This window comes from Oncorhynchus gorbuscha, linkage group LG03, assembly GCF_021184085.1.
Source record: "Oncorhynchus gorbuscha isolate QuinsamMale2020 ecotype Even-year linkage group LG03, OgorEven_v1.0, whole genome shotgun sequence".
In the NCBI taxonomy this organism is placed as follows: Eukaryota; Metazoa; Chordata; class Actinopteri; order Salmoniformes; family Salmonidae; genus Oncorhynchus; species Oncorhynchus gorbuscha.
Genome location: NC_060175.1, coordinates 89,209,497 through 89,234,496, shown reverse-complemented (window position 1 = coordinate 89,234,496; position 25,000 = coordinate 89,209,497). Strand labels below are relative to the sequence as shown.

The window sequence follows — 25,000 nt, the reverse complement described above, 5'->3', positions numbered from 1 at the left end:
AAATATAAACAAAGCAGTGAGGAAGAGAGAGAGAGGAGAGAGAGACAGAGAAATATAAACAAAGCAGTGAGGAAGAGAGAGAGAGGAGAGAGACAGAGAAATATAAACAAAGCAGTGAGGAAGAGAGAGAGGAGAGAGACAGAGAAATATAAACAAAGCAGTGAGGAAGAGAGAGAGAGGAGAGAGACAGAGAAATATAAACAAAGCAGTGAGGAAGAGAGAGAGAGAGGAGAGAGACAGAGAAATATAAACAAAGCAGTGAGGAAGAGAGAGAGGAGAGAGACAGAGAAATATTATCAAAGCAGTGAGGAAGAGAGAGAGAGGAGAGAGACAGAGAAATATAAACAAAGCAGTGAGGAAGAGAGAGAGAGGAGAGAGACAGAGAAATATAAACAAAGCAGTGAGGAAGAGAGAGAGAGGAGAGAGAGAGGAGAGAGACAGAGAAATATAAACAAAGCAGTGAGGAAGAGAGAGAGGAGAGAGAGAGGAGAGAGACAGAGAAATATAAACAAAGCAGTGAGGAAGAGAGAGAGAGGAGAGAGAGACAGAGAAATATAAACAAAGCAGTGAGGAAGAGAGAGAGAGAGGAGAGAGACAGAGAAATATAAACAAAGCAGTGAGGAAGAGAGAGAGGAGAGAGACGAGAGAGAGACAGAGAAATATAAACAAAGCAGTGAGGAAGAGAGAGAGAGGAGAGAGACAGAGAAATATAAACAAAGCAGTGAGGAAGAGAGAGAGGAGAGAGACAGAGAAATATAAACAAAGCAGTGAGGAAGAGAGAGAGAGAGAGGAGAGAGACAGAGAAATATAAACAAAGCAGTGAGGAAGAGAGAGAGAGAGGAGAGAGAGACAGAGAAATATAAACAAACCAGTGAGGAAGAGAGAGAGAGAGAGGAGAGAGACTGAGAAATATAAACAAAGCAGTGAGGAAGAGAGAACCTGTGTGCAGTTCCAGGAGTGATGTCAGATGGGCTCCTCTCCTACCAAGCACATCAATCTCATTCACACACAGTTCAGTCCATTCTAGACTAATGGAAACATGCAACAGTTGCACCAATACCATGCAGGCCTCCCAATGCAAATACTGTAGGACCTGTCACTGTCAAGGACTAGACCTGTCTGATCCTGCAGTCTGTAGTTGTTGATCTCAGCTGAAGGAGAAGTGCGGACAGATACATTGTAAATTGAACAGTAAACGCATGGCCTGTGCTGTCAGACGGGCAGTACATAATATTTTAGCTTAAAGCTAAAAATGTGACACCAGACTGGATGAGGAGGAGACTGCATCTACAACGGACGACAGGCAGTTGTCCCACGGTTCATTCCGTCGACTACAGACGACCATATGATGAACGGCGATATATGCCTGTTACCCCTATGGTTACGGGGAACCGTTTGAGTGTGTATGAGGTATCACTGACCTCTGTGATGCGTGGGTTGGTACACTGGACTTTCTTGCTGGACAGGTCTAGCCAGCGGGTGGTATAGGGGTTGAGGGGTGGGCAGTGGTGGCGCAGGGTACAGCGGCCCTCTCCACTACACCAGCCACACTGGAACTTCCTCTGGGCCTTCAGACACATGCCACAGCTGTCCCTCTGGGCCACACACTTATACAGGTGCACTGTGGGATTCAGGAGGACTCAGGGTAAACACTACAGTGTTGGGATCAGTAAACAGCATTTGATTTGAACATAACATTATACTGACAATTTAACACATTTGTCAACCTAACATTATCTGACAAACACACTGTAGTGTAATGTAGTACTGGACTGTATTCCTGGGGGATTTAGTTGGTTAAACATGACATTTTTTAAGAATGATACAACTGTGCTCTTCATACCTGCTGTTTGGGTAAAAGCAGGTATTATGCTGTGTATACAGCTGAGACAAGACGTTATTTGACAAGGAGCATCTGTTTTATGTGTTAGTGTCAACAAATATGTGTGTATGTGTGTGTGTGTGTTTGGTTGGTTTTACTATCCTTGTGGAGACCAAAAGACCTCACAAGGACAGTAAAACAAGGAAAGTGAGGACATTTCACTGGTCCCCACCAGGAAAAAGGCTATTTTATGATTAGGGTTACAATCAGGGTTAAGGTTAGAATTAGGGTTAGGGTTAGGGGTTAGGTTAAGGGTTAGGAGTTAGGTTTAGGGGTTTAGGTTTAAGGTAAGGGTTAAGGTTAAGGTTAGGTTTAGGGATTAGGGAAAATAGGATTTTGAATGGGAATGAATTGTTTGGTCCCCACAGGGATAGTAAAACAAGCAATGTGAATGTCTTACCTTGGATATTATCTGGGTTGTCTATAATGAAGTTGCCGTTCCAGACCACTGAAAAATCCACTGGCAACTCACTGATCTTCATCCCTTCATAGAGATACTGAGAGAGAGAGAGAGAGAGAGAGAGAGAGAGAGAGAGAGAGAGAGAGAGAGAGAGAGAGAGAGAGAGAGAGGTAGGGGGAAAGAGTGAGGGGAGGGAGAGAGAGAGGGGAGAGAAGGAAAAAGTAGAGAGAGGGAGCAAAAGAGAGCAAGAGGGAGAAAAAAATGCAAAATTGAGAATTTCAGCATGAGAAACTTAAAAACCCACCACAAATCCCTGACCCTGGTGCTGCATGTTGAATGTTCTCCTAACGTTGCTACAACCTTGCATCACCACCTCATTTTAAAATAGGACAAGGGGGAGAGGAGAGTTAAAGAGATTCTCTGGTACTTTTCTATACGTTTTAGCCAGTAATTGTGATAGTAGCACTCACAAGCCAAAAGTCGTCTCTGAAAATAGCGTACTACCTCACATATGTCCAGATATGTGTACTACGCTATTGCTCTCTCCTTCCCTGCTGTCCACTGAGCCGCTGGGCCGGCCCTGCAACCTCATTGGATAACGCTGGACAGGACTCTTGCTACCTGTCACTCAAAGGCAAGGGGCTAAATCTCAAAGTATAAAACTCAAATTGCTAGGGGGCTGGCCCACGTGGGGGGGGGGGGAGTAGGGAAAATGGCAGGGCACAGCTTCAAGAAAACAGTTGCTTTTGAACTAGAGATTTCATGATTAATTGAGGTAAGAGAATAATTCTGCTCATAGATGATATATGTATGAAGTACACATTGACACATCCAGCCCAACGCGGGAGGTTTACAAAATACTTTCTTAGTCGCCAAAGCCCCAGAGTATGTCTTTAAGTCCTCCTAGATTCCCCCTTCCTTCTCTCTGCCATCCTAGATCCCCCCCCCTTCATTGTCTCTGTCCTCCAGATTCCCCCTTCCTTCTCTCTGCCATCCTAGATCCCCCCTTCATTGTCTCTGTCCTCCAGATTCCCCCTTCCTTCTCTCTGCCATCCTAGATCCCCCCTTCATTGTCTCTGTCCTCCTCCTCTCTCTCTCTGTCCTCCAGAGTCCTCCAGATCTCTCTGCCATCCTAGATCCCCCCTTCATTGTCTCTGTCCTCCAGATTCCCCCTTCCTTCCTGCCATCTCTCTGTCCTCCTAGATCCCCCTTCCCCTCTTCATTGTCTCTGTCCTCCTAGATTCCCCCTTCCTTCTCTCTGCCATCCTAGATCCCCCCTTCATTGTCTCTGTCCTCCAGATTCCCCCTTCCTTCTCTCTGCCATCCTAGATCCCCCCTTCATTGTCTCTGTCCTCCAGATTCCCCCTTCCTTCTCTCTGTCCTCCTAGATCCCCCCCTCTCATTGTCTCTGTCCTCCTCCAGATTCCCCCTTCCTTCTCTCTGTCCTCCTAGATTCCCCCTTCCTTCTCTCTGCCATCCTAGATCCCCCCTTCATTGTCTCTGTCCTCCAGATTCCCCCCCTTCCTTCCTCTCTGCCATCCTAGATCCCCCCCTTCATTGTCTCTGTCCTCCAGATTCCCCCTTCCTTCTCTGCCATCTCCCCCCTCATTGTCCTCCTAGATTCCCCCTTCCTTCTCTCTGCCATCCTAGATCCCCCTTCATTGTCTCTGTCCTCCAGATTCCCCCTTCCTTCTCTCTGTCCTCCTAGATTCCCCCTTCCTTCTCTCTGCCATCCTAGATCCCCCCCTTCATTGTCTCTGTCCTCCTAGATTCCCCCTTCCTTCTCTCTGCCATCCTAGATCCCCCCTTCATTGTCTCTGTCCTCCAGATTCCCCCTTCCTTCTCTCTGCCATCCTAGATCCCCCCTTCATTGTCTCTGTCCTCCTAGATTCCCCCTTCCTTCTCTCTGTCCTCCTAGATTCCCCCTTCCTTCTCTCTGCCATCCTAGATCCCCCCCCTTCATTGTCTCTGTCCTCCTAGATTCCCCCCCTTCCTTCTCTCTGTCCTCCTAGATTCCCCCTTCCTTCTCTCTGCCATCCTAGATCCCCCCTTCATTGTCTCTGTCCTCCAGATTCCCCCTCCTTCCTTCTCTCTGCCATCCTAGATCCCCCCTTCATTGTCTCTGTCCTCCTAGATTCCTCCAGATTCCCCCCCTTCCTTCTCTCTGTCCTCCTAGATTCCAGATTCCCCCTTCTCTCTCCATCCATCCTAGATCCCCCCTTCATTGATCCCCCTTCCTTTCTCTCTGCCATCATAGATCCCCCTTCCTTCTCTCTGTCCTCCTAGATTCCCCCTTCCTTCATTGTCTCTGTCCTCCTAGATTCCCCCTTCCTTCTCTGTCCTCCTAGATTCCCCCTTCCTTCTTCTCATCTGTCTCTGTCCTAGATCCCCCCCTTCCTTCCTCTTCTGTCCTTCCTAGATTCCCCCTTCCTTTCTCTGTTCTCCTAGATTCCCCCTTCCTTCCCCCCCTTCTCTGTCCTCCTAGATTCCCCCTTCCTTCTCTGTCCTCCTAGATTCCCCCCCCTTCTGCCTTCTCTGTCCTCCTAGATTCTCTCTGCCATCCTTCCTTCTCTCTGTCCTCCTAGATTCCCCCTTCCTTCTCTCTGTCCTCCTAGATTCCCCCTTCCTTCTCTGTCCTCCTAGATTCCCCCTTCCTTCTTTCTGTCCTCCTAGATTCCCCCTTCCTTCTCTGTCCTCCTAGATTCCCCCTTCCTTCTTTCTGTCCTCCTAGATTCCCCTTTCTTCTCTCTGTCCTCCTAGATTCTCCCTTCCTTCTCTCTGTCCTCCTAGATTCCCCCTTCCTTCTCTCTGTCCTCCTAGATTCCCCCTTCCTTCTCTGTCCTCCTAGATTCCCCCTTCCTTCTTTCTGTCCTCCTAGATTCCCCCTTCCTTCTTCTCTGTCCTCCCAGATTCCCCCTTCCTTCTCTCTGTCCTCCTCTGATTCCCCCTTCCTTCTCTCTGTCCTCCTAGATCTGTCCCCCGATTCCCCCTTCCTTCTCTCTGTCCTCCTAGATTCCCCCTTCCTTCTCTCTGTCCTCCTCGATTCCCCCTTCTTTCTCTCTGTCCTCCTAGGTGATGTCCTCAGCTGCCTCTCTTGCCCTTAGATCCTTCGTGGTTGTGGCTGTGGCTGTGTGTGTGTGTGTGTGTGTGTGTGTGTGTGTGTGTGTGTGTGTGTGTGTGTGTGTGTGTGTGTGTGTGTGTGTGTGTGTGTGTGTGTGTGTGTGTGTGTGTGTGTGTGTGTGTCCCCTCTGGGAATAGGACTGGAATCAGTGTGAGCCTGGCTGGAGGGCAGAGCAGAGCTTCACTGCATTAACAGTCCTCTCCTCTCCTGTGCTGTCCTGTGTAACTACCCAGGCCAGGGCCCCTCTCTCACCCAGCCTATCCACTGACAGGCTACTGCTGCTGGGTACAGTTGACATGGCTAGAGGCCTCACACCACAGACACTGTTAACACTCTCACTAAGAGTCTGACAATCAATGACATTCATTGACATTGAGAGTGCAAAATGGGAATAGATACTGTGTGGTAAATATAGTGGATGTGTGAGGGTTATATAGGAGTTAACCAGGGTGTTGTGGTGATATAGTGGATGTGTGGGGGTTATTTAGGAGTTAACCAGGGTGTTGTGGTGATGTAGTGGATGTGTGAGGGTTATTTAGGAATTAACCAGGGTGTTGTGGTGATATAGTGGATGTGTGAGGGTTATTGAGGAGTTAACCAGGGTGTTGTGGTGATGTAGTGGATGTGTGAGGGTTATTGAGGAGTTAACCAGGGTGTTGTGGTGATGTAGTGGATGTGTGAGGGTTATTTAGGAGTTAACCAGGGTGTTGTTGTGATATAGTGGATGTGTGAGGGTTATTTAGGAGTTAACCAGGGTGTTGTGGTGACATATGGGATGTGTGTGTCACGCCTTGGTCTTAGTATTTTGTGTTTTCTTTAATTATTTGTTCAGGCCAGGGTGTGACATGGGGTTATTGTATTGTCTTATTGGGTTTTTTGTAGGCATTGGGATTGTGGTTGATTAGGGGTGTGTCTAGTTAATGCTTGGCTGCCTTGTGGCGGTTCTTAATCAGAGTCAGGTGATTCTTGTCGTCTCTGATGGTGAACCGTATTTAGGTAGCCTGGGTTTCACTTTGTATTTCGTGGGTGATTGTTCCTGTCTCTGTGTAGTTTCACCAGATAGGCTGTAGTTAGGTTTCATGTTCCGTTTTGTTGTTTTGTATTTGTATAAGTTATTTCATGTATCGCGATCTCTTCATTAAAGAACATGAGTAACCTCCACGCTGCATTTTGGTCCGACTCTCTTTCAACAAACGAAGAACGCCGTTACAGAATCACCCACCACACACGGACCGAGTGGTGTGGTAACAGGCAGCGACAGCATGAGCAGCGAAAGGAGGATGAATTATTCGGAGAATGGATGGCAAAGGTTGTTACACTTGGGAGGAGATACTGGCCGGAAGAGATCGCCTCCCATGGGAACAGGTGGAGGCACTTAGGAGAGCAGAGGCAGCAGGAGATAGGAGCCGGCGATACGAGGGAACACGGTTGGCAAGGGAGCCCGAAAAGCAGCCCCAAAAAATTATAGGGGGGGGCTTACAGGGAGTATGGCTATGCCAGGTAGGAGACCTGCGCAAACTCCATGTGCTTACCGGGGGGCTAGAGAGACCGGGCAGGCACCGTGTTATGCTATGGAGCGCACAGTGTTTCCAGTGCGGGTGCATAGCCCGGTGCGGTTCATACCAGCCCTTCGTATTGGCCGGGCTAGAGTGGGCATCGAGCCAGGTAAGGTTGGGCAGGCTTGGTGCTCAAGAGCTCCAGTGCGCCTGCACGGTCCGGTCTATCCAGAGCCAATTCTCCTTGTTTATTGTGAGGAGCCAAGGAGGAGACCAGAACCAGAGCCGGTGTTAGAGGTGAGCGAAGCAGAGACTGTGAAGGAGTTCATGGGGAAAGTGGAGGAGAGAGTAATGAGGGAGTTGCTAGTATGGTGCTATAGGTACAATATTCGTCCGACGGAGCGTCTCAGGGATTTAATGGCACCTGGGTCAGCGCTCCATACTCGTCCTGAGGTGCGTGTTAGTCAGCTGGTGAAAAATGTGCCAGCCTCACGCACCAGGCCTCCTGTGTACCTACCTAGCCTTGCACGTCCTGTGCCAGTCCTGCTCTCAGGCTCTCTAGTACACCTTCACGGTCCATTCCATCCTGTGCCACCTTCACACACCAGTCCTCCGGTAGCAGCTCCCCACACCAGGCTTCCTGTGCGTGTCCTCGATCCTGTAGCACCAGTTCCAGCACCACGCACCAGGCCGTCAGGCCACCAGTCTCGCCTCGCCTGTTCAGCACAGCCAGAGCCTTCCTTCCCTCCTGCGCTGCTGGAGTCTCCTGTCTGTTCAGCGCTACCAGAGCCTTCTTTCCCTCCTTCTTTCCCTCCTGCTCTCAGGCTCTCTAGTACACCTTCACGGTCCATTCCATCCTGTGCCACCTTCACACACCAGTCCTCCGGTAGCAGCTCCCCACACCAGGCTTCCTGTGCGTGTCCTCGATCCTGTAGCACCAGTTCCAGCACCACGCACCAGGCCGTCAGGCCACCAGTCTCGCCTCGCCTGTTCAGCACAGCCAGAGCCTTCCTTCCCTCCTGCGCTGCTGGAGTCTCCTGTCTGTTCAGCGCTACCAGAGCCTTCCTTCCCTCCTGCGCTGCTGGAGTATCCCGCCTGTTCAGCGCTATCAGAGCCTTCCTCCTCTACAGCGCTGCCGGAGCCTCCTGCCTGTTCGGAGCAGCCTGAGCTGACAGTCTGCATGAAGCAGCCAGAGCTGTCAGTCTGCATGAAGCAGCCAGAGCTGTCAGTCTGCAAAGAGCTGCCAGTCTGCAAGGAGCTTTCAGTCTGCAAGGAGCTGTCAGTCTGCAAGGAGCTGCCAGTCTGCAAGGAGCTGTCAGTCTGCAAAGAGCTGCCAGTCTGCAAGGAGCTGTCAGCCTGCATGGAGCAGCCAGAGCTGTCAGTCTGCATAGAGCAGCTAGATCCGCCAGTCAAGCACATGATCTTCTAGATCTTCCAGTCAACCAGATTCTTCCAGATCTGCCAGTCAACCAGTCTCTTCCAGATCTGCCAGTCAACCAGTCTCTTCCAAATCTGCCAGTCAACCAGTCTCTTCCAGATCTACCAGTCAACCAGTCTCTTCCAGATCTGCCAGCCAGCCAGGATCTACCGGAGCCTACTACATGCCTGAGCTTCCTCTCAGTACTGGGCTTCCTCTCAGTACTGGGCTTTCTCTCAGTACTGGGCTTCCCCTCAGTCCCAAGCTGCCCCTCAGTCCCGAGCTGCCCCTCAGTCCCGAGCTGCCCCTCAGTCCCGAGCTGCCCCTCAGTCCTGAGCTGCCTCAGTCCCGAGCTGCCCCTCAGTTCAGTGGGGTTCTGGGTGAGGACTATTAGGCCATGGTTGGCGGAGAGGGTGGATTATCCCAGGACGCGAAGGGGAGGAACTAGGACATTAATGGAGTGGGGTCCACGTCCCGAGCCGGAACCGCCACCATGGACAGACGCCCACCCGGACCCTCCCTATGGTTTTGAGGTGCGTCTGGGAGTCCGCACCTTAGGGGGGGGGGGGGGTTCTGTCACGCCTTGGTCTTAGTATTTTGTGTTTTCTTTAATTATTTGTTCAGGCCAGGGTGTGACATGGGGTTATTGTATTGTCGTATTGTTTTTTTTGTAGGCATTGGGATTGTGGTTGATTAGGGGTGTGTCTAGTATAGGCTTGGCTGCCTGAGGCGGTTCTCAATCAGAGTCAGGTGATTCTTGTTGTCTCTGATGGGGAACCGTATTTAGGTAGCCTGGGTTTCACTTTGTATTTCGTGGGTGATTGTTCCTGTCTCTGTGTAGTTTCACCAGATAGGCTGTAATTAGGTTTCACGTTCCGTTTTGTTGTTTTGTATTTGTATAAGTTATTTCATGTATCACAATCTCTTCATGAAAGAACATGAGTAACCACCACGCTGCATTTCGGTCCGACTCTCTTTCAATAAACGAAGAACGCCGTTACAGTGTGAGGGTTATTTAACCTCTTCAGTCGACCCTCTACTTTTTAGAACATTCTGTTAAAAATTGCGCAACATTTCAGCGCCCTGCTACTCAGGCCAGGAATATAGTATATGCATATGATTAGTATGTGTGGATAGAAAACACTCAGACGTTTATAAAACTGGTTAAATCACGGCTGTGACTATAACAGAACGTGCTTTTCATCGAAAAGTGCAAAAAAATCTGATCACTGAAAATGGAAATAAATATCCTTGCGCTACTTCCAGGAATTGTTCAAAGTGAACCGAATTACATGAGGCCGAGGTTTCAGTGCCTACAGCTTCCACACGATGTCTAGAGTCTTGTTATTTGATTCAGCTTTGATTCTTGGTCAAACCGAATCAAGGGAACCGATTCCCTCCGGTCTCCGACCGGATGTTTTGGTCGAGCTCTCTCCAGACATCTTTTCGAGACGGACAGCTATAGAATTTACATCACCTCCTGATGAATTTTATCGCTTATTAACGTGTACTAATACCTAAAGTTGCATTACAAAAGTATTTCAAAGGGTTTTGTGAAAGTTTATCGTCGACTTTTTGAATTTTAAAAAAATGACGTTACGTTATGAAACGCTATTTTTTCCGTTTATCACACAGTCTTCATAGATCGATATCTAGGCTATATATGGACCGATTTAATCGGGGAAAAAAAGACCCAATAGTGATTATGGGACATCTAGGAGTGCCAACAAAGAAGATGGTCATAGGTAATGAATTTTTTATATTTTATTTGTGCGGTTTGTGTAGCGACGACTATGCTAATTATTTTGTTTACGTCCCCTGCGGGTCTTTTGGGGTGTTACATGCTATCAGATAATAGCTTCTCATGCTTTTGCCGAAAAGCATTTTAAAAATCTGACTTGTTGCCTGGATTCACAACGAGTGTAGCTTTAATTCAATACCCTGCATGTGTATTTTATTGAACGTTTGAGTTTTAACTAATACTATTAGCATTTAGCGTAGCGCATTTCCAGAGCTCTAGATGGGATGCCTGCGTGCCAGGTAGGAGCAAGAGGTTAAGAGTTAACCAGGGTGTTGTTGAGATATAGTGGATGTGTGAGGGTTCTTTAGGAGTTAACCAGGGTGTTGTGGTGATATAGTGGATGTGTGAGAGTTATTTCAGAGTTAACCAGGGTGTTGTGGTGATATAGTGGATGTGTGAGGGTTATTTAGGAGTTAACCAGGGTGTTGTGGTTATATAGTGGATGTGTGAGGGTTATTTAGGAGTTAAGCAGGGTGTTGAAGTGATATAGTGGACATAATTTCACATGGCTACATGTAGATATACATCTGGCTGTGGTGAATAAGAGAGAGATGTTGTATACATTTTGTATGTGGGGTTAGTAATGTGCTGTAAGAGTGTGTTCTGCAGTACCTGTGTGTAAATGTGAGCCTTTGCTAGCTAGTGTGTGTTACTCTGAGTGTCCATCATGTATATAGCATGTCTCCAGGCCCTGTCGTGTGTTACTGTGTGTTACTAACCCTAACCCTGCAGTGTGTTACTGTGTGTTACTAACCCTAACCCTGCAGTGTGTTACTGTGTGTTACTAACCCTAACCATGCACTGTGTTACTGTGTGTTACTAACCCTAACCCTGCAGTGTGTTACTGTGTGTTACTAACCCTAACCCTGCAGTGTGTTACTGTGTGTTACTAACCTTAACCCTGCAGTGTGTTACTGTGTGTTACTAACCCTAACCATGCACTGTGTTACTGTGTGTTACTAACCCTAACCCTGCAGTGTGTTACTGTGTGTTACTAACTCTAACCCTGCAGTGTGTTACTGTGTGTTACTGTGTGTTACTAACCCTAACCCTGCAGCGTGTTACTGTGTGTTACTAACCCTAACCCTGCAGTGTGTTACTGTGTGTTACTAACCCTAACCCTGCAGTGTGTTACTGTGTGTTACTAACTCTAACCCTGCACTGTGTTACTGTGTGTTACTAACCCTAACCCTGCAGTGTGTTACTGTGTGTTACTAACCCTAACCATGCACTGTGTTACTGTGAGTTACTAACCCTAACCCTGCAGTGTGTTACTGTGTGTTACTAACCCTAACCCTGCAGTGTGTTACTGTGTGTTACTAACCCTAACCCTGCAGTGTGTTACTGTGTGTTACTAACCCTAACCCTGCAGTGTGTTACTGTGTGTTACTAACCCTAACCCTGCAGTGTGTTACTGTGTGTTACTAACCCTAACCCTGCAGTGTGTTACTGTGTGTTACTAACCCTAACCCTGCAGTGTGTTACTGTGTGTTACTAACCCTAACCCTGCAGTGTGTTACTGTGTGTTACTAACCCTAACCCTGCAGTGTGTTACTGTGTGTTACTAACCTTAACCCTGCAGTGTGTTACTGTGTGTTACTAACCCTAACGCTGCAGTGTGTTACTGTGTGTTACTAACCCTAACCCTGCAGTGTATTACTGTGTGTTACTAACCTTAACCCTGCAGTGTGTTACTGTCTGTTACTAACCCTAACCATGCACTGTGTTACTGTGTGTTACTAACCCTAACCATGCAGTGTGTTACTCTGTGTTACTAACCCTAACCCTGCAGTGTGTTACTGTGTGTTACTAACCCTAACCCTGCAGCGTGTTACTGTGTGTTACTAACCCTAACCCTGCAGTGTGTTACTGTGTGTTACTAACCCTAACCCTGCAGTGTGTTACTGTGTGTTACTAACCCTAACCCTGCAGTGTGTACCCACCGAGCTGTTCTGACACTGTACAGAGGAGCTGTTGAAGCGCAGGGCGGTGACACGGTGGCTGACCCCCTGGATGTGGAGGACACACTCGTACCCCCGCTGGCCAGACTGGGGCTGGGGAAGGTTCCGGGCCTTCAGGGTGATGGGCTTCACCTCCCCAGCTGGGATCAGAATCTCCTCCGACCGCACCAGCTGAGGACAGTCCTAGAGAGGGGGGGTGGGGAAGGTTAAAGGTCAAATAAACAGACACAACAATCACAGTGGATACACACAAACAACAAACACACGCAGCAGACACACACATAGAAGCTCGCTGGCTAACATTGTATATTTCCTTGGATGAAAGAACAAAAGCCCTTGACATGAGAAGGAGTGATGGAGGGAGAGGGGAGGGAGGTAGCAGGGTCAAACTGGCCATAGAGGCTGGTGCTGGAGATTGTTGGCTGCTCCACTTCTTCCACTCCAAAGCCTTTCTCACATAATAGGATCACCTCGGAGGGTCAATCTTCTAAAATGGCAGCCAGTGCTTTGTCACTGATGACAACAGACAGCGGGAGGAAACATCTGCAGGATCATAAAACTGGGGGAGGCCAATAATAGCTACAGCTGTGTGTGGGTGTGTATGTGTGTGTGTGTGTATCAGTCAGTGCTGCCACAGTCGGTCTCTTTGGAGTGTGTCAAAAGGGAAGTGTGAAGAGAGAGGCCACTGTCCTCCTGTCCTTTGCAGCAGTAATCTGTTCTCACTCTCAGACAGACAGACAGATCAATGTGTTACTTTACACCCAGATAGATAGATAGATAGATAGATAGATAGATAGATAGATAGATAGATAGATAGATAGATAGATAGATAGATAGATAGATAGATAGATAGATAGATAGTTGTTTGCTGCTCCAGCCATTACTACATGTCCGTCCTCCCCAATTAAGGTGCCACCAACCTCCTGTGGTGTGTGTATGGTACGTACCTCGGAGGCGTTGACGCGTCCCTCCTGGAAGGAGCAGCTGGAGGGGTCATGGGTACACAGGTTACGGTACTTGCACCAGTGGCAGCGGAAGGCACTGTTCACACAGGACAGACACCTGGAGACAGAGGACAAACACTCAGGAATCTGCACCAGTCAAGTGGGAGGAGGAGGCACAAAACGGGCATGAATCTCCAAGGAGGAAACAAGTGCAGCAGATCCCAAGTGAGCACCTGCTGTTGATGCCCTTGTGGTTGGCACGGTACCTCCTAGCTCCTACAGGAAGTGTGCCAACCTAGTCGTCCAACTAGTTTCTAGTGGTTTCCTAACCTGTCTGTGTGAATAGAGGCAAAGCAGCTACAGCCGGCCCCGGGACACAGAGGGCACTATTTTTTCCTATTTAGTGCACTTTGTTTGACCTGGTCCCTGGTGAAACGTAGTAAAAAGGAACAGGATGCCATTTGGGATGAACCACAGCGACTGAAGCAGAGTCAGGGAGGTAAAGTGGGGATGGGGATGAATAATATGTTGGCACAGCTTGATCCTGTCATTACCGTTAGGCCAGTGTTATTGTAATGTGGTTGTAATTACCATCTGGCATGGTGCCTGCATGCTGCCATAGATGCCTTGGGCATGGTGGGCATGGGGGGTGGGTAGAGATATGGCTGGCATCCTCTATGTAGGCATACTGCATCTATAACCACCTCAAACAATGGCTCTGTGTTCATCCTCTCTAGGATGAGATGAGGGAGGAGGGGTAGAGAATGTTGAGGGATGGCAGGGAAACAGCAGACACAAACATGGGCATGAGATGATGTCAGGGTGTGTGCGTGTCTCTGTGCCAATGTCATGACTCAGACCTATCAGGAAGGGAGGAAGGGGACAGTGTTGCGTAGTCTAGCAGTCAGCATGTTTGCTACTACTACTATTACAAGCATCATCATGATGGAAGCCTTGGCCTGATACTCTGTTCCCCTGATACTCTGTCCCCCTGATACTCTGTCCCCCTGATACTCTGTCCCCCTGATACTCTGTCCCCTGATACTCTGTCCCCCTGATACTCTGTCCCCCTGATACTCTGTTCCCCTGATACTCTGTCCCCCTGATACTCTGTCCCCCGATACTCTGTCCCCCTGATATACTCTGTCCCCCTGATACTCTGTTCCCCTGATACTCTGTCCCCCTGATACTCTGTCCCCCTGATACTCTGTCCCCCTGTCCCCCAATACTCTGTCCCCCTTATACTCTGTCCCCCTGATACTCTGTCCCCCTGATACTCTGTCCCCCTAATACTCTGTTCCCCTGATACTCTGTTCCCCTGATACTCTGTTCCCCTGATAAGCTGTCCCCCTGATACTCTGTCCCCCTGATACTCTGTCCCCCTGATACTCTGTCCCCCAATACTCTGTCCCCCTGATACTCTGTCCCCCTGATACTCTGTCCCCCTGATACTCTGTTCCCCTGATAAGCTGTCCCCATGATACTCTGTCCCCCTGATACTCTGTCCCCCTGATACTCTGTCTTTCCCCCTGATACTCTGTCCCCTGATACTCTGTCCCCTGAACTCTGTCCCCCTGATACTCTGTCCCCTAAAGCCGTTCTCACATTGGCACTTTGAAGTGACTCAAATCCCATTTATTTGTCCAATTCATATCTGCTTTTCTCCCTGCAGTCTGAACAGCCAAAAACCACCTACAATTGTAGGTGGAAATCAAATACAAGTCTGATTCCTGGCCATGTTACTTGTAATTTGATTTATTTGCCCTCAAATGGTTAGACTGTTATTCGGTATATCTTGTTGCTTGCTGGCTACTCTGTCGACAGTTTGACTAGAACATGTGGTAGATAACTAGCTTGGCAATTGTTTACAAACAAATGAGTGAATGTTCTAGAATGCTAAACAGCTACCTAGCTAGCTAGTTGACTGCTGTAGATAGTGAAAAAGGACTAGTGACCAATCTGATTTGGTCACTTGTAACTTGCTGTTTGGACAGCCAGTAGTCCAAAAGAGATTTGAAAAACAAAACTGATTTGAGCATCAAGGCCTGCAGTGTGAACAAGGCTCAAGGGTTGTGTCACTGTTGATTAAAATGGTTGTACAATTTTCTGACAAGAGGTCCATGTCTCTGTGACTGCATCTGAAATGGCATCCTATTTCCTATATAGTGCGCTACTTTTTTACCAGAACCGTATGAGGGCCCTAGTCAAACGTAGTGCATGATATAGGGTGCTGGGTACTGATTCAGACTAACCCCAGTAACTGGTCCCTCCTTATAGTCTTACTGTACAGTATAATGAGGAGTTGATTGTTGGACTGATGGATAGTCTAATTGAGCTTTTCCAGGCTGGATAAATGATGCAGACTTGTTTATGCTGCAATATTCATCAGAGCAAAAACATGGGAGGATTTAATTTAGAAGAATGAGGCTGATTCGCCCTCCGGTATAGCAGTGTGTGTGTGTGTGTGTGTGTGTGTGTGTGTGTGTGTGTGTGTGTGTGTGTGTGTGTGTGTGTGTGTGTGTGTGTGTGTGTGTGTGTGTGTGTGTGTGTGTGTGTGTGTGTGTGTGTGTGTGTGTGTGTGTGTGTGTGTGTGTGTGTGTGTGTGTGTGTGTGTGTGTGTGTGTGTGTGTGTGTGTGTGTTTACTGCCTGATTATCTGAGTAGATGTGAGAGCTCTTAATAGAGTACACTGTGACTTTGTATTCCACCCAGACAGGCTCCTCAGACTGTGACTTTGTGTTCCACTCAGACAGGCTCTTCAGACTGTGACTTTGTGTTCCACTCAGACAGGCTCTTCAGACTGTGACTTTGTGTTCCACTCAGACAGGCTCCTCAGACTGTGACTTTGTGTTCCACTCAGACAGGCTCCTCAGACTGTGACTTTGTGTTCCACTCAGACCGGCTCCTCAGACTGTGACTTTGTGTTCCACTCAGACCGGCACCTCAGACTGTGACTTTGTGTTTCACTCAGACCGGCTCCTCAAATGTGACTTTGTGTTCCACTCAGACAGGCTCCTCAGACTGTGACTTTGTGTTCCACTCAGACAGGCTCCTCAGACTGTGACTTTGTGTTACACTCAGACAGGCTCCTCAGACTGACTTCAGACACAAGGACATAGTCAGACACTGACACTACAGGGGAGGGGAGGGGCTGAAGACAGAGGGCCATGACATCCAACAGAGCCAGGTTCAGACTCTGAGCAGAAAATAAACAGGCTTCCCCAAGGTAACCGTTGTAGAGCTGATGGGAGGGAGCAGCTTGCATTTGACATCACAGGAGCTATTTTAGGCTGGGATGTTGAGCCTCCCAGCCTAAAAGGCAAGGTGTAGGGACACCGTAACATATTCACACAGTGTTGATTCAGTAGTGTGGCCCTAGACTGCAGGGCTCCAGGTTCCTTCACAAATGCTGATCTAGAAGCAGGTCTCCCCCTGTCAATATAATCTTATTCATAATGATCTAACAGGGAAAACTGATGCTAGATCAGCAGTGAATACCAGCCCAGGACTGCAGGAGTAGATGAGGAAGATACTCACAGTTGGTGAACACTGCAGTTGTAGAACTTGACCTCCGTGCTGATGACCATCTGACCAGTCTCCTTAGAGTTGAGCCTTAACTCTACACCTGACCAGTCTAGAGAGAGAGAGAGGGAGAGTGAGAGAGAGAGAGGAGAGAGAGACAGGGAGAGCGAGAGAGAGAGGAGAGAGAGAGAGAGCAAGAGAGACAGGGAGAGCGAGAGAGAGAGAGACATGGAGAGAGAGAGAGCGAGAGAGAGAGAGAGAGAGAGAGAGAGAGAGAGAGAGAGAGAGAGAGAGAGAGAGAGAGAGAGAGAGAGTGAGAGAGAGAGAGAGAGAGAGAGGAGAGCGAGAGAGAGAGACAGGGAGAGCGAGAGAGAGAGAGAGAGAAGAGAGCGAGAGAGAGAGACAGGGAGAGCGAGAGAGAGAGAGGAGAGCGAGAGAGAGAGACAGGGAGAGAGAGAGAGAGAGAGAGAGAGAGAGAGAGAGAGAGAGAGAGAGAGAGAGAGAGTGAGAGGACAGAGAATGATGAATGAAGCACTTATACAAATGACACACTATAACATGTAGCAGCTTGTACCAACCCTTCCTGGATTCAATATAACCTGCTTAGAATACAAATGGAGAGACACACAAACACAACACCCCACTTTTTCTTGAAGTCTATCTTTTCAGTTTCTTAAGAACACATCCCTCCTCTTTCTCTAGCAGTCTCTCTATCCCTTGGGGTTCTATATTCCCCTCAGTACTTTATCCTTCCCCTCCCCCAGTTTCTATCCTTCCTTCAGTCTGTCCTTCTGTCTGTCTGCTCGTTCACCCTCTCAGTCCCCTGGAGGCCTGGAAGGGACCAGCGGGCAGTGGGGTACCGGGTGCCAGTCTCTGCTCTGGGACAGCTGGGTCTGAGGTGGGTCTGAGTGGCTACCAGGTACCCGCTGAGGTCCAAGCTGACCCATCTGGCCGGCCAATCATCCCACACAAACACACATCTCATCCCACACTCTGAGTCACACAACACCTACACACGCACAGTGTAACCCATGTTTTCTCCTTTTTATTTCAATATGTTTGGCAGGTAGCCTAGCAGTTAAGCGTATTGGGCCAGTAACCGAAAGGTTTGAATCCCTGAGCCGGCAAGGTGGAGAATTCTGTCGTTCTGCCCATGAGCAAGGCAGTTTACCCCCAACAACAACTGGGCACATTGGATGTTGATTAAGGCAGCCCCCATGCACCTCTCGGACTCAGAGGGGTTGGGTTAAATACGGAAGACACATTTTGGTTGAATGCATTCAGTTGTGCAACTAACTAGGTATCGTCTTTCCATTTCCCTCTTAGTCTCTCCATTTCCAGCATTTTAGAAAATGACCATCTGGGACTGCAGTGATTTGGCAGTGTGTGGTCCTTAATCAGAATAACAAACTCATAGTTATTCTACTATAAAGACAAAGGGAAATATCTGTGTTATGAACAATGCTGCTGTGTTTTCTCTCTCTCTCCATGTCAAATCACAGAATGATGTGATGTGTAAAGTAGAAAGCAGGCTTGGGCTCAGACGGTTCGTAGTGTGGGAGGTTTTAATGAACCTAAGTACATTGTTCTCTCTCACTGCACCTGTTGGGGATATGTTTTTCCACACACCAGACTGAACAGTGCACTACATCAGCTCTGCATTTCAGCTTTCCATCACATCATCTATTTGGCAACTACTAGCGTTGGGCCAGTAACCGAAAGGTTTGTGATTCGAATACCCAAGGTAAAAACAAGGTAAAAAATCTGTCAATGTGCCCTTGAACAAGGTAAAAAATCTGTCGATGTGCCCTTGAGCAAGGCACTTTTGCCCGAGGCGATGAACTACTATGGCTGACCCTGTAAAACAGCACTTTTCACTGCACCTATCTGGTGTATGTGACAATAAAACATACACTACCGTTCAAAAGTTTGGGGTCACTTAGAAGTGTCCTTGTTTTTGAAAGAAAAGCAAAAAAAAATTGTCCATTAAAATAACATCGAATTGATCAGAAATACAGTGTAGAGATAGTTAATGTTGTAAATGACTATTGTAGCTAGAAACGGACAATTTGTTATGGAATATCTACATAGGCGTACAGAGGCCCATTATCAGCAACCATCACTCCTGTGTTCCAATGGCTCGTTGTGTTAGCTAATCCAAGTTTATCATTTTAAAATGCTAATTGATCATTGGAAAACCCTTTTGAAATTATGTTAGCACAGCTGAAAACTGTTGTGCTGATTAAAGAAGCAATAAAACTGGCCTTCTTTAGACTAGTTGAGTATCTGGAGCATCAGCATTTGTGGGTTCGATTACAGGCTCAAAATGGCCAGAAACAAAGACCTTTCTTCTGAAACTCATCAATATATTCTTGTTCTGTGTCACGTTGTTCGTAATAATGATGATCGGACCGAGGCGCAGCGTGCATAGAGTTCCACATGTTTAATAAAGAAACTCACCAAAACAATACAGAACAATAACGAAATGTGAAGTAATGGAGTGCTCACAGGCACTACACAAAAACAAACAACATCCCATAACCCACAGGTGGAAAAATAGAACTTAAGTATGAACCCCAATTAGAGACAACGATTACCAGCTGCCTCTTTTTGGGAATCATACACAAACACCAACATAGAAAGATAAACCTAGAACCTCACATTGAAATAATAAACTAGACTAAACATCCCTAGTCACGCCCTGACCTACTCTACCATAGAAAATATAGGCTTTCTATAGTCAGGACGTGACATTCTGAGAAATGAAGGCTATTCCATGTGAGAAATTGCCAAGCAACTGAAGATCGTGTACAATGATGTGTACTACTCCCTTCACAGAACAGCGCAAACTGGCGCTAACCAGAATATAAAGAGGAGTGGGAGGCCCTGGTGCACAACTGAGCAGGAGGACAAGTACATTAGAGTGTCTAGTTTGAGAAACAGACACCTCACAAGTCCTCAACTGGCAGCTTCATTAAATAATACCCGCAAAACACCAGTCTCAACATCAACATTGAAGAGGCGACTCCTAGATGATGGCCTTCTAGGCAGAGTTGTAAAGAAAAAGCCATATCTCAGACTGACCAATAAAAATAAAATATTAAGATGGGCAAAAGAACACAGACACTGGACAGAGGAAAATTGGAAAAAAAGTGTCATCGACAGACTAATCTAAGTTTGAGCTGTTCGGATCACGAAGAAGAACATTCATGAGACACAGAAAAAATGAAAAGATGCTGGAGGAGTGATTGACATCATCTGTCAAGCATGGTGGAGGCAATGTTATGGTCTGGGGGTGCTATGGTGGTGGTACTGTCATGTTTTGTCATTGGTTATCATGTCTTGTCTCTGTGCTTCCCTTCTATTCGTTTCCCTCTGCTGGTCTTATTAGGTTCTTTCCCTCTTTCTATCCCTCTCTTCCCCTCCCTCTCTCCCTCTCTCGCTCTCTCTCCTTATCGTTCCATTCTGTTCCGTTCTGTTCCTCATTTACTCTTTTCACACCTGTCCCCTATTTTGCCCTCTGATTAGAGCCACTATTTCTCCCTCTGTTTTCCGCTTCTGTCCTTGTCGGATCCTTGTATGATGTTCGCTGTTCTGTGTCCTTGTCTCGCCCTGTCGTGATTTATCTACTTCAGATGCTGCGTATGAGCAGGTGTCTTAGTCTGCTACGGTCGGTGCCTTCCCGAAGCAACCTGCAGTCTATGGTCGAGTCTCCAGTCAGTCCTCGCAACTACGAGTGGATTCAGTTTTTCCTGTTTTGTTTTCTCCTTGATATATCCAGGATTATTACTTTTGTCAAATACTGGAATAAAGACTCTGTTTTCGTTAAGTCGCTTTTGGGTCCTCATTCACCAGCATAACAGGTACATTGGGAGATTTGTACAGGGTAAAAGGGATCTTGAAGAAGGAAGGCTATCACTTCATTTTGCAACGCCATGCGATATGTTGTGGACGACGCTCAATTGGAGCCAATTTCCTCCTACAACAGGACAATGGCCAAAAGCACAACTCCAAACTATGCAATAACTATTTAGGGAAGAAGCAGTCTGCTGGTTTTCTGTCTATAATGTAGTGGCCAGCACAGTCACCGGATCTCAACCCTATTCGGCTGTTGTGGGAGCGTAAGAAGTGCCCATCAAGCCAAGGCTAAGCTTGAGAGCCAATATATTTATTTCATTTCATTTGCGATTTTCATGAATAGTTAACGTTGCGTTATGGTAATGAGATTGAGGCTATAATTACGATCCCGGATCCGGGATTGCTCGTCGTAACAGGTTAAATTACAAATCATTACTTATAACCTTGTCAACGTCTTGACTATATTTCCTATTCATTTTGCAACTCATTTCATGAATGTTTTAATGGAAAACAAGCACATTTCCAAACTTTTGAACGGTAGTGTATGTTGTTCCTGTGTCTGACATTTTGTTTCCCTCTCAGGCAGATAAAACCTCCCCTCCCGCCATCTTCCTCTTTCACTCCGTCCTTCCTCCCTCCCTTCCCTAGCTCCTCCACTGTCACCCTCCATCCCTCTCTTCCATCCCTCTCTCCCCCTTCCTTCACTTTCATTACTTCTGCACATGATCAATGTTCATCTGGTCAATAACCTCTCCCCTGGTTGTTTGGAAGGTAGGTGGCCGGCTAGTCCTGGCTGATGAGGGGCAGGGTGTGTGTATGAGGTGGGATTGAGAGGGAGATTATGAGGGGATAAACTGACATTTACCTGGGGGAGAGACATTCATATAAGCCCCCACATGCCACTGACTTGGTGACTGTTGGGTAAACATGGCTGACATTTTATTCTCAGAGATGGGATTACATCACTGTGACAGCACACACATACACAAACAAACAAACACATAGTGTGTGTGATCATCTACAGTGATTGTATGTGTGTGTGATCACCTACAGTGATTGTATGTGTGTGTGATCACCTATGACGTCACACATGAATATTACATGTGGAGCTCTGAAATATTTCAGTGCTCATAAATCCTGGGTTCAAAACCTGGCTCTCTAGCAAAAAGAAAAATCTAGCAGAGAAACATAACCTTGGATTTACCTTACTTGGAAAGGCACATCAATACACCATCTAGTCTTTTTTACAATATATAAACATACAGATGCACACAAACATACACAAGGTCACTTATTGCTCAGACCCCCATCTCCAGCGCCCGTATTACTCTCAGCAATATTTTTTATTTTATTTTTTATTTAACCTTTATTTAACTAGGCAAGTCAGTTAAGAACAAATTCTTATTTACAATGACGACTTACCCCCCGGACAAACATGGACGATGCTGGGTCAATTATGTGCCACCCTATGGGACTCCCAATGATGTGATGCAGCCTGGATTCGAAGTGACACCTCTATACACTGATATGGAGTGTCTTAGACCACTGCGCCACTCGGCCTCAAACTGCACCATTTTGTGTCTCTCTGTCGCCCACACACTTTCAACATTTAAATTAGAAATCATTTGACATTTCCATTGTGTTAACGATGGAGGATTGATTTACAGTTTGGAAGTATACGTTTTTTCACGATGATTGACGAGAGAAGTATCATCCAACCCATTGGGTATCTCACTACACCCCCATATGTCATGTCTGGAAGTGTGCAGACAGACAGGTTAACAGTACATTTACATTGTAATACTTCTATCAGACAACTTTCTAACTCTTGTGGTGGTTCATTTCTTTACTATCAAATGAGGAGAGACAAACATATCACACAAGTCAGAGTTATACTGAAACTAAATCTTTAATAATAAGAGCTTTGCAATAGCAATGACTTTCAACCATTCACCATTTCAAATGATCCGTTGAGAGTCATAAACCAAAAGTACAAAGGTCTTTGAAAGCCAAGATACACCCCTTTCAATCTACACGACGAACAACAGATATATAGAATGTTCACGAGGTTAAGACTCCAAACTGGAGCCATCTCTCCCTGGTACGGTATAGAGCAGAAACATGAACTCATGCTCTGGAATGCTCTTTAGGTTTTATCACCCAAAAGACATGGTAAATCTCCTCTGTCAGTGTTATCTCCCAGAGGCCCATCCTCAGTAGAACACACACCCAATAGTTAACAGAACACTCTATTCTGTCGAATAAAACAACCATTATAACGCAATACAAGCATTATAACATAATCTTGCAATTTCCCTGACACTCTGCCCATGACTTTTGGACTATATAGCGTTCCCAGAAGGCATGGGTTATTGAGTCACTGTTAGTTTTACACTAAGAATTTGTGTAATACATTTTATACATTCGTTTATACTGGATTTCCGTAAAATTGTTAGTTACATTTTGTTAGTTAGATATGCAAAACATTGCAGAGAGCCTATAATACATATCATATGAATATATTTTCTGACTCAAATGGGGTTCCCTCAAGATTACTCTGAAATTTCTTGATATGAAACTTTTAAGTAATGAAAATATCTACATTGGTCCGTCCAAAATAGCTTTTTAATTCTGTCATGGAAATAAATGTATTTCCTGTTACCAAGTAATTTATGGTTTCTATGCTTTTAGTTTTCCATGTAGAACATTCTATCAGTGAATTGTGAAAAGCTATCCAAGGACTGTACGGGTTATGTTTTAAGGAGTGATATTGGTTACACTGTTCTTAACTCGGAAGTTATTCATGTTCTTAGCTTTATACTTAGAAAATATACGCACAAAAAGATTCTGGGGGTGAGCATGTGCCTCTTCAATATGTACCCACTGTTCCTTTTTAATGCATTTAACTATATGTCCCAAGAAAAAGCCTTGGGTAATGAGTTGATACAATTCCAAGATTGGAAGGTTAAAACCACCCGCAGACTTAGGAAGGTGTACATCATCTTGTTCAACGCAACCTTTACTAGCTTACCATCCTTGAGCTACTCCTTGTCTACCTCCCCATTATCAGTCTATCCTACCCTGTACCTCTACACTGGCCTCAGTGCTGTGTTAGCCCCATGTTAGGGCAGTAATGTGGGCAGCTCTATCCCGACACAGGCCCTGGTCCCTGGTCATCCATCCTCCAGGTTTCTTAATGAGGCAAGGGCTGGTGTGGAGCACACTCCCCAGCCAGGGGGACTGGTCTGCGGGCTGGGGGAGCTCATTAGGCTGCCTGGACCACCACCCACGTGAGGCTTTGGATCGATGATGGGACCAGATGTGGGATTAGTGAATGGAGACCAGTGTGTGTGTTAGAGAGTGGAGACGGACAGAGGGAACATCGAACATGTCATTAACACACGACTCTACAGGAGCTTATAAATAACAGAGAGAGGGAGGAAAAGAAGAAAGGGAAATAATGGTTGTAATGCCACAGCCCGCTGCTGTACTGTGTACAACTGTATGGCTCAAAGCAAACTATCACCTTGACTTTAATGGCAGTTCATCTAAGTGAATCTAGCTAGTATGGAATCGAGGAACATAATTGTTTTCCATTGGTGATTGTCTCCTTCGCCAGATACATCAGGTGCATGTGTGTATCTACCTTGGTCAGCAGGTATGAGAGGAACATCCTTAGCGGTGGGAGACAGACAGAAGATCTGGTTACCGCTGACCTGTCCCTCCACCTCTGTCAGGTTCCCAAAGGAACAGGTGATCCCAGCTGCCAGGTCTGGGACATCAGACACCTTCACCAGCAACTGCATAGAGAGAGGTAGAAACCACACATTACACCTCACATAGGAACAACCACACATTACACCTCACATAGGAACAACCACACATTACACCTCACATAGGAACAACCACACATTACACCTCACATAGGAACAACCACACATTACACCTCACATAGGAACAACCACACATTACACCTCACATAGGAACAACCACACATTACACCTCACATAGGAACAACCACACATTACACCTCACATAGGAACAACCACACATTACACCTCACATAGGAACAACCACACATTACACCTCACATAGGAACAACCACACATTACACCCAAGACAGGAACAACCACACACTACACCTCACATAGGAACAACCACACACTACACCTCACATAGGAACAACCACACATTACACCCAAGACAGGAACAACCACACATTACACCTCACATAGGAACAACCACACACTACACCTCACATAGGAACAACCACACATTACACCTCACATAGGAACAACCACACATTACACCTCACATTTCAGTGCACACAAATTTCAGCAGTCTACAGGTGACACAGTGTGCTAACATTGTACTGCCTGTCACTACATTTGAATAGCTAGTTTGTCCCTTAGGGCCACCATACAAGATCAATGCAAAATGTGTTGTTACGTTGTTATAATTGGTTGCTACTGTATTTCACTACCATACTAAAGAGTGGGTGGAAACTCTATCTAATAACCAGCTGTAACAGACAGAATTTATTTGTGTTTTTGTCTTCCTCTTCAGTTAATAGGAACACAAAAGATACATGAAACACAA

The 25,000-nt window shown here is 46.6% G+C and overlaps 1 protein-coding gene across 2 annotated transcripts in view; it reads right to left on the bottom strand.

Moving 5' to 3' along the window:
- Positions 1-25,000, bottom strand: part of LOC124032168 (plexin-A2-like) — a 582,788-nt gene that overhangs the window by 198,737 nt on the left and 359,051 nt on the right. For both annotated transcript variants that reach the window (XM_046344331.1, XM_046344332.1), the window contains exons 7-12: positions 24,048-24,201; positions 16,559-16,655; positions 13,026-13,140; positions 12,061-12,261; positions 2,283-2,379; positions 1,422-1,621 (exon numbers count right to left, since the gene is read on the bottom strand). In XM_046344331.1, coding sequence (XP_046200287.1) covers positions 1,422-1,621; positions 2,283-2,379; positions 12,061-12,261; positions 13,026-13,140; positions 16,559-16,655; positions 24,048-24,201 — 864 coding nt within the window. The remainder of the gene's footprint in view (positions 1-1,421; positions 1,622-2,282; positions 2,380-12,060; positions 12,262-13,025; positions 13,141-16,558; positions 16,656-24,047; positions 24,202-25,000) is intronic.